This window comes from Gopherus flavomarginatus, chromosome 19 (genome assembly GCF_025201925.1).
Source record: "Gopherus flavomarginatus isolate rGopFla2 chromosome 19, rGopFla2.mat.asm, whole genome shotgun sequence".
NCBI classification, from domain to species: Eukaryota; Metazoa; Chordata; order Testudines; family Testudinidae; genus Gopherus; species Gopherus flavomarginatus.
Window position 1 is genome coordinate 21,181,623 of NC_066635.1, and position 10,173 is coordinate 21,191,795.

Sequence of the window (10,173 nt, forward strand, 5' to 3'; positions counted from 1 at the left end):
CTCCCCTGCCAATGGGTGTGTGGGAATTTCTGGCTGAAAAGTCAACGTTTAATGCATGCACAAATGTCTGCCTAACCCTGGCTGCTCAGACAGTCTCTACTGACCCTTCTCAGCTCTAAGGGAGGGGAACTGCCAGCCATTCCCTGTGACTCTCTTGCCCCGGCAGTGACATTTCTCTGCCTCCTGCTGCCCAGGGACATCTCTACCTAGGAGTCAGTAGCAGCACTTCCCTGACTCTACCACCTGGGGATTCACCTCTCTTTAAGTCCCAGCAGCGCCAAGTCCTCAGCTCCCATTGCCCCAGATCCCCTCTCTGCTCTAGGATCGTACATAAAAGGAGCCATTAGTGGCAGGGCAGGTCTATGTCCTTAGGCCTCCAGGCTCTCACACAGAGCTCTGCCCACGTACCCAACCATGCAATCTGCAGGAACGGAAAAACTTATCAGCACAGCTCCTCCTGCTGGTGACAAAATCCCATGGCCCACAGCCAGCACGGGACAGTTGGCAACACAGCAACAATGGCTGCTCACAGGGAATTCCCCTTCCCTCCCCCTCAGCTGGGGGAGCTGCCATCTGAACACTCAGCACCTTCCTGTCTCCCTCCTCTACACCCCAGAAATCTGTCTTGTGCTCCCCCCCACACTCCCTGCCCTCTTTTCACAGTGTCCCCGCTGCTCGTCCCAGCTCCTGCATCCAGTCCCCTGAGCCACAGAGCAGCACAGCACCCATTTTGCCTGTAGGCTGGCTTTAGTCTTACTGAAAATAGGAGGAGGAAACAGGCAGCTTTATTAAGGGCAGCCTGACTTCCACATGTGGCTAGACTGCAGGGAAATAGAGACCATCTTGCTGGTGTCAGCCCCATTGACAATAACAGGAGAAAGCGCTTTTCAGGAGACAGGTACGACAAAAAAAACAAACAAACAAAAATCACATCGGGAGAGTTGTGAAAACATGGTGATAATTGGCAGTACTGCATAGGGGTCATTCCCTAATAAGCCCCACCTCCTGTCTCCAGCTAACCCGTGAGGTTGAAGTAGTGGACTGAGCACAGGGATGGCTGGCCATCAGCACTTCTCTTTCCACCTCTGCCACTGACTCACTGAGTGGACTTTGTCTCTGGCTCCAAAACCCTGCTAACACACTGCTGTTTAGTACTGACAATACCTCCCCCTTGTAACACTAGCAATGCTTCAGCCCCTCCTGCTGAGTGCTCCAAGAGTGACTGGGAAACACTTCTGTCACTTTCCAGCTGCTAGGGACCAACATACAGTGCCTGCCAGCATACACATTAGTTAACTATGCCCCCCACAAGCCCCTTTATCCCCCCCTCTCCCCCAAAAGGCAAGGGCTTTATTATCTTCTTTCGATAGGTGAAGAAACTGAGGTAGAGAAAGCCTAGTTCAAAATACTGTAACACAGTGCACTAAACACATCATTGCAAAGCATGATTATTGGTCCAATGCTACTCGTATCTGCAGGGGAAGAGAAAACTGAGTAAGCCCTAAATTAGCCCGGGCTGCTCACGGAGAAAACCCATGTTAGGTAATGAGTTATATAGACAGGAGGAACATTTACTCTGTTAGGACATCAGGAATCATGCATCATTTACAGATCTTTATGGAGATGAATTTCTGGCTTAGGTGGCAACTTGTGTGGCCTCCTGACTTTTCCACATTGCATAAATCATCCCTCTTGCTGACAGGCTTCTGCAAACAAGCTCTTCCCCTCCCTCTCATCCAACCAATTACTCAGCAGAGGGGAGACAAAACAGCCTTCTCAAAGTGCCTGTTAGCAGCAGAGGTGCAAGCAGGCCACTTATAGGAGTGCCTGAAAGCCTACCAAGCCTGCCCCTGGTCACGATACATCTGCTACGATTGCCTCCAGCATTCATGCTTGAACACTATGACTACATGGACCAGGAGGACCTTAGCCCAAGAGCCCTGGAGGGGAATTTGTGTAGCAAGAGTCCTAGTTGGTGTAGGGAATGATGGGGATCAGGGACACAGAGATACAGGATCACTACAGGGCAAAGAAGTGTGGCAGCTGTTGAGAGGCTGAGGCTTACCTAACCTGGGTATACGAAAACAGAATCATGATTTTTGTAACTGGCATAAAAGGTTTAAACCACCAGGCGATTGGGCAAAGGCTGTGGGAGACCCTTGCAAATGGAACAAGTAGCTGCAGGGTGACAGGCAGCAAGCTATAATAACAGAGTTAGTTAGTCCCAGATCCTGCAAAGACTTAGGCCTGGTCCACACTACGCTGTTAAACCGATTTTAACAGCATTAAATCGATTTAACGCTGCACCCGTCAACACTACACTGCTCTTTATATCGATTTAAAGGGCTCTTTAAATCGATTTCTGTACTCCTACAAAACGAGAGGAGTAATGCTAAAATCGATATTACTATATCAATTTAGGGTTAGTGTGGACGCAAATCGACGTTATTGGCCTCATTCTTTTACAGTAGCTACCCACAATGCACCGCTCCAGAAATCGACGCTAGCCTCGGACCACGGACGCACACCACCGAATTAATGTGCCTAGTGTGGACGTGCACAATCGACTTTATAATATCTGTTTTATAAAATCGGTTTTAGCTAATTCGAATTTATCCTGTAGTGTAGACGTACCCTTAGACACAGGCTCCAATTTACACCCCGTATGAGCATGTGGTGAACTTTACACACTCACAGGGCATAAAATTAAGCCGACAGTGCAAATCTCTGCAGGATCAGGGCCACCAACAGTTACTCTGTTCAGGTTCTTCTATCGCTCCCATCACTCGGGTCTATGAACTCCTGTTAGCAAGAGTAATTACAGTGTTTGAGCATCATCCCTACGGAGGACTGTGAAAAGAAAAATCTGATCCCTTTCCGCTAGGTCAGCCTACCTGTAGCAATGTGATGACTGCTCCCATTTACCGTCTGTACAGTTCAGGGGTCGGCAACCTTTCAGAAGTGCTGTGCCGAGTCTTCATTTAGTCACTCTGATTTAAGGTTTCGCGTGCCGGTAATACATTTTAACGTGTTTAGAAGGTCTCTTTCTCTACGTCTATAATATATAACTAAACTATTGTTGCATGTAAAGTAAAGAAGGTTTTTTAAATGTTTAAGCTTCATTTAACATTAAATAAAATGCAGAGCCCCCGGGCCGTGGCCAGGACCGGGCAGTGCGGGTGCCACTGAAAGTCAGCTCGCGTGCCGCCTTGGGCGCCCCTGCCATCCCCTGAGCTAGGTGCTAGTGTCACTGACTAGCCAGCAGCGAGCTCCCGAAGGGACGGGCCTGCGTGGCGGGCTCCTCAGCTGCCCTGACGCTCCCAGTCCTACCTCAGTCTCGGGCCCTGCTGGGGCCCCTGTCGCCCCGCGCGGCCCGGGGGGGCTGTTGGGCTCGGGCTGCCCCCATGACGATGACAAGGCGGGGACAGGCGAGCTCTGACAGGCTCGACAACCAGGCCAGGCTCGCCCTCAGCGGTGCAATGGGCTCTGGCGCCGCGTTAGGGCGGGTCACACCCCTTAGGGATGGCGGGAGGAGACCCCTGGGGTGTACAAGGCGGCAGGCCCGTCGCCTTGGAGACGGAACAGCCCGTTGCCGAGCAACTGCCGCCCTCCCCGCGTCTGCAGCGCGGGGCGGTGCCCGGCCTTCCAGGCGGGGGGCACACGGACTATTTGTTCTTGCGGAGGGCGCGGGTGCTGGTGCTGAGTCGCTGCCATGGAGACGCGTCCGGAGGGGGAGGGGGAGCCGCCGGCGCGGGCCGGGCCCTGGGGAGAGGCGGTGGCTCCGGCGGGAAGGTGACCTCCGGCCCCGGGGGGAGGGGCGGTGGCGGCAGGAGTAGGGGTCTGGAGAGTAGGGGCCAGCAGGGACGGGGGGGGGGGTCTATAGGGAGCAGGGGTCGGGGTAGGGACAGAGTCTCTGGGGCTCTCTGGAGAATAGGGGCCCGGGGGAAGGACTCTGGGGAGTGGGGGGCTCTGTGGGGAGTTGACTCCAGGGGTCAGGGCCTGGGAGAACAGGGGTCTCTGGAGGCAGATCAGTCTGGGGAGTAGGGGCCAGAGGGCCATGGGCTGTGGGTAGAGATCTGTGACAGATCACTAGAGTGTGTGATCAGGGGGCAGGGGCTGGGGGGACTGAGGACTCAGGGGGTGGGGCTCTGGAGTCAGGTCCTGAGGGCTCTAAGGGGGCTGTGAGGAGTAAGATGCAGGGGGACAGACTTGGAGGCTTGGGGAAAGGATGATGCAGAAAGAAGTGGACTGAGTGGACTGTGGGGGGGCAGGCGCTGAGTGGGATGTGGGGCCCTGCACTGGGAAGACGGTGGACTTTGCAGCAGATGAAGGGGGCACCAAAAGGCCCTTCAACAAGTCTTTCCCCCTATTTGCAGGCTCAGCAGTAGCTCAGTGTGAGAGCCAGGGTGTGCCCCATGAAGGAGAGCCCAGGATGCAAGGGGGTGCAGGAATTGCTGCTTGGCAAGGAGAAAGGCAAGGCCAACAGCAAGCAGCTAGGTAAGGGGATCCTAACCCCTACGCCATACTCATCCCCACCACAAGCCACAGGCAAGAAGAAGCCAAAGAAGAAGAAAAAGAAAGCAGACCAGGATGACAGTAACACCAGGAGCAGTGGGCATGGTAGCAGCCCCTCCGCCTCTGAGGAGACAGGTTAGCAATGCTATGTTATAGCAATGGGTGCCAGTGGACACAGCAGCTGGAGGATAGGGGCACAGCCTGCAAGGAGTGGATGGGAGGCAGATGTGCATGGTGGAAAGCAGCTGTCACTTCTCAAAGGCCACACTGCTTCTGGCAGTGGCCAGGTTGACTTTTGCATAACATATCGCTAGCTCCAGTGGGCCCAATGTTCCAGGGCCTTGGACCATCACTTATACCAGTATATGGAAGATGTTACCAAATGAGAATGGCAGTTTTATGCCCTTTGCTTGGTGCACATGACCACACAAAGGGTAAGGTAGTGGAGAATCGAGTCTGCCTCCAGTTTGCTATCCCTGCTGTTAGTAAGGGAAGTGCATTATCACCTTTAGAGGTTATGGGTATAATTACTGTGTGTACTGATCAGCCAGCGTATGTACAGATTGCCTGCTATACCCCTGTGTGTGTGTTGGAGAGTGTGATGCTCTGTACCTCGGAGGAACACCCTACACCCCCATGTTCATCCTTATGATTGTGTGGTACCCAATGCAAAGTTTGTCATGTCTGGTGTCTTCGGAAGGCTCACGATGCACTGAACATTGTTGTTATAGTAACGTTATAGGTTGTAATTTCATGTATATAGTTATGAGGCTGAAAATGTGTCCTCATGGCTTAAAACAAGCCCAGGCAAAACTGTCCAGGAACCGAGGAGCAGTTCACACCTCATCAGGGCATGTAAGGGACAAACCCAGCCCAGCCTCACAGGAACAAAGGACACTAGCCTAGGCAGCAAGGGAGGATCTGTTGGACTCTCAAGTGAGTCACCCCCGTCCCTTGGTCAGTTTGGGATCCAATGAGGTAATGCTTAGCTGACCCTGAAGGGGGCTGGCAAAGCCAAGAGGGAAGAAAGAACATGATAAAAGGGAGATGTTTGCCATGCTCTTCCTCTCTCTTCCACCTCCATCTACAGACAAGACCACACCAACTGACTGAAGTGCTGATCAAAGGTGAAAGCCTGGCTGAAGGGTAACCAGCCAGCCTGTGGTGAAAAGCATCTAAGTTTGTTAGGGCATTGAAAGTGTTACGAGCAGCTTAGAATGTGTTTGCTTTATTTGACCAAATCTGACTTGTTATGCTTTGATTTATAATCACTTAAAATATTTGTAGTTAATAAATTTGTTTATTTATTCTACCTGAAGCAGTGAGTTTGGTGTGAAGCATGTCAGAAACTCCCCTTGGGATAACAAGCCTGGTACACATCAATTTCTTTGGTAAATTGACAAACTCATATAAGCTTGCAGCATTCAGCGGGTATAACTGGACACTGCAAGACAGAGGTTCATAGGGTTGTGCCTGGGACCGGCGATATTAGCTAGTGTTATTCAGTTGCACAATCCAAGCAGCTTACATGCCAGAGGCTGTGCGTGAACAGCCCAGGAGTGGGGGTTCTCACAGCAGGGCAGAGTGAGCCTGGCTCTGAGTTGAGGATTGGAGTGACCTAGCAGATTACTGGTCCAGCTAACCCTAGGGGAACGTCACAGAGGGCGTGTAATTTTTTGGAATGGGTAGCTATAAATATAGAACCACACAGAGTCTTGAGTTGAGATTGGCTTTATTTACCTACCTGTTCATAGTGTAGAAAACGGTTATACTGGGACAATTGGAAATCCTTTTTCACTACTGTGCATAGTAAAAAAAGAAGAGATTGGCTGCTGTAGATCCCAGGAAATAAGTTTGGGCTTTTGGTGAGAAGGAATCTTGTGCATTTTAGAACTTCCACCTAGAATTATAATAGCCTGGTAGTACTTTTTGTTGCTTTTCTTTTTTTAGACAAATGGTTGATTGGAAGTACATGTAGCTCCCTCCTGTGGGCTGTAGGAGGCATAGGACGTCTGTTGGAGAGTAGGTAGTTTCACAAAACTGCCACAAGATTTGAGGTAGCTGGATATATTTTTGATTTTCTTTCACAGAGCTGAACTACAGTTGGTTGAATGTTCAACATTTAATTGATGCGAGTCAAAATTTATCTGACCTCTAATGAACAGTATTTAGCTTCCTGATACCCTAACAGAGTGGGGGTTAATTTCAAAACTTCTTAACGGGGGAGGTTTTCTTCAATTATGTAAAGAAACAGAACTATTAAAGTTATGTCAGGCATCTTCTTAAAATAACATTACTCACATTACTAAAACATCTCGGATTTTTTAAAAATCTATTTCGTAAAGTTTAAACTTTAGAAGGGAGCAGGACTAATTTATTACAATGACAAAAGCCAGTTAGAATAACCATTGGTGGAAGCTGAGGCCTAAATGGAGTAAGACTTTAAAAAATAGCTCCAGCACAGCTTGCAAGAGACATTTTTCTTGGTAGTATCTGTTCACTAACCCTTTAACTGGAGAGAAATTGAAACTGAAATTAATCCTAGGTAACAAACTCTCAATCTGATTTTGAGGGAGGATGCATGAAAACTTTCTCTAGTTTAGGACTGTAAACTTTTTGGCACAGGGACCATCTCGTTTCCCTGGTTGGTAGAGCATTAAAAGCCTGAGGTGGTGTTCAAATAATGGCCACAATTTCTCATGTCAATTTGTGCCATTCTTTCAACTCAAATGTTTAACATTCACATTGGAAAAAAAACAATACTAAAGTGTACACAACTACTTTACAAAAACACAACAGTCATACTGGTCCAGTGGGCATGATGCTGGTATCAAAGTGTTATGAGTATGTTGAAAGTTCTGCTTACGTACATTTTATATGAGTACAGTAATTCTATAAATGGTGTCAGTCATTGAGCTAAATCCGTATTCCCCCTCAACAATGAGCTTTTATTTGATTGATATTTTGTTAACAAATCTGGTTTCTTGACAGTGAGTCTGTGCTATGTTTAATGATTTTTTTATCTGTATCTTTCTCATCACCATGTGAACAGTAAAGCCCAGGTGACAGTGATGCCATATAAGCTCTCTGTTAATATTATTTCTCATTTCACCAGATAAACATCACAGCAAAAGCAGGAAGCATCAGACCCTCTCTGCTCAGTTACTTGAAATAAGCATAAGGAAGGATTCTGACCCAGCACAAGATGCTGTAAAGGGGATTCACACTGATGGAGAAATAAATAAGCTTTTATTATCAGCTTCCACTATTTCAGGCTCTACCCAAACAGAGCAGGACATTTCTGATCAGATCAATGAAAGCCTTCGGTGGGATGGGATTCTTGAAGACCCTGCTGCTGAGGAAGAAAGGCTGCGTATCTATAAACTGAACAGAAGGAAACGCTATGGGTTATATGTCCAGCAACAGCTACCCACAGAGCCATGTTTTACTCTCACGCATTTCCCGTTACTTCAAACCAAAGATCCATACACAAATAGTGGTAAGACAATAAGCCAGGAGGATCGCTCCAGTCCTTATTTTCAGGAAAATAAAGATAAAGAGGTCCTGAATGCTGAACTAGCTACCAAAGTGTCTGATCTGCAACCAGCAGCATTACCAAATATTTCTCAGGAAGTTGTGTAAACCAGTATTGTTCTCTATTTTATATCTGTATTTAAAACAGTAATGGCAACAAAACCGTTACTTTGAAACTTTGTATATACCTTTGTTCACGGCAAGTTGTTAGTATGGGGAATTAATCCCACTAACAGGGTATTCCATTTACTTCGGCCAGACCTGTTATAAACTCTACATGGAAAGTGGACAAAAAAAAATTTATTTTGATGGTTTTATTAAAGATTCTTTACATCCTACTACTCTGCCCTCAAGTACCCTCTTACTGCTCATATGTTATTCATAAATAGCAGTGTCCTACTGGATTATCTCAGTGCTTTTCAAACGTGAATGCATTAAGTCTCACGGTACCTCTGTGAAGTGGGCAGGTGTTAGCCCATGTTGCAGATGGGGAAATTGAGGCAGTAAGTAGCTACGTGATTTGATACTGTGCATAGAGAATAGGGTAAGTGATATGCAGATAGGCTTGCCTAAGGTCACAAATCAGGACTGAAATCCCGGTCTCGGTGCCTGGCTTGCTCTTAATGGCAATCTAGACAATACTACTTTCTTCTGTTACAAAAACTTATTGTATTGTTCCCTGAAGTCCGCGATTTAAATCAGAAACAAAGGGCACTAAATTGAAAAGTGCCCTTTTCTCAAGTGACAGGATTGTCCTTGTCAGTATCATGATTGCTGCATCAACATGGCTCTGGGTGTCTTCTGCAGCAGTGGCCAAAATGAACTTAAAAAACCCAAAACATTAGTCTTTCACTTAATAGGCTTCCCCGCCCATTCCATCAGCCTCTCAGATGCCCTTGCTTTTCATCACACACATAGTAATGTCTTTCATACAGGCTTCCTCAGACTACTTTTACAATATCAGAATATTAAAAAATAGCCAAGGGCAGACAAAAGGAAATGTTCTGGGGGAAAAAAGACCATGCATCTGAAAGGAGAGAGATAATAAGTTCTCGTAACTTCCCTCTACTTGCTTGGAAATATGTTCTTTTGATTTAAAAATACATCTTAAACCCTATTTGAATGCAATGGTCTTTTCTAACAATTATTGTCTTATATGCATAGGACTCCTCTGTTTTCTTTAATATTTTATCACTGAATGATCCCCAAATCCTATTGCCTTTAATTGGCTGCATAATGCCACTGGCACTTTTGCAATGGCAGGTTGGTTCTTTATAAATATATTCTGTTTCAAGACTTGCTAGATTCCAGCAATGCCATTACTTGAAAACCAAGTGCTTATGCAAAGGGGTTGGCAAATGAGCAGCGAAAAAAGTAAACAAAAAACTCATTATGAATTAAAGAATTGGTATTCTGTTGCATCAATTCCTACCCTTCTATTGCTCTTCAAAATAAAATCTGCAAGCCTGGAAAGTCAGAAGCATTTAACAAGGCAATAGGCATCCAGACACATAAGTTATAGTTCTCTGACAAGAACAGCTTGTCACAAATCAGTTTTTTTTAATATATTATAAATTCTAATAACTTTTTATATACTATGCCCATCACTGTGGCATCAGAGCACCTGAACTGTCCCCTCCATTTAAAAAAAAATCCACAATCAAAGGAGAGTTTTATCTGTTTAAATACTCAGTTCATTTGAAAACAACAACTGCTTTGTTTGCAATATGTGACAAAATACATATCAGAAACCAGAACTAGCTCTTTAGGAATAAAATGGTACCAGACGTGAAATACATGCCATGAGGAGGATTTCCAATTGTCTTAAAAGCACATCTTGAAGTGTCTTACTAAACTCATGAAGCCATAGCATTTGTATTATATTTTTATAGTCAATTTTATACTTGATATGGCTTATTAGAGAATTTAGCAACAATCAAGTCTGATAAAAGAAACAGGATCTAAGATCAGCTGAATATATTAAGTCTTTAGTTCTAAGTAAATTGTGTAATAAATGATATCTAACTCTTCCACACAGTACTTACCCATTAATTTCAGTAATAACTCCCAGCCAGCCAGAGTTAACGCAGTAGAGATGAACCAGCCATTTGTGACTCTAGTTTG

At 46.3% G+C, this 10,173-nt stretch overlaps 1 protein-coding gene across 1 annotated transcript; it reads left to right on the plus strand.

Annotated features, from left to right (window-relative positions):
• The first annotated feature begins 3,747 nt into the window (after nucleotides 1-3,747).
• On the plus strand, nucleotides 3,748-8,588 carry C19H17orf97 (chromosome 19 C17orf97 homolog). The gene is made up of 3 exons (XM_050928850.1): nucleotides 3,748-3,792; nucleotides 4,377-4,650; nucleotides 7,631-8,588. Exons 2-3 carry the CDS (start codon nucleotides 4,416-4,418, stop codon nucleotides 8,155-8,157), a joined length of 762 nt encoding a protein of 253 aa, XP_050784807.1. The 5' UTR covers nucleotides 3,748-3,792; nucleotides 4,377-4,415; the 3' UTR covers nucleotides 8,158-8,588.
• Nucleotides 8,589-10,173: the final 1,585 nt, after the last annotated feature.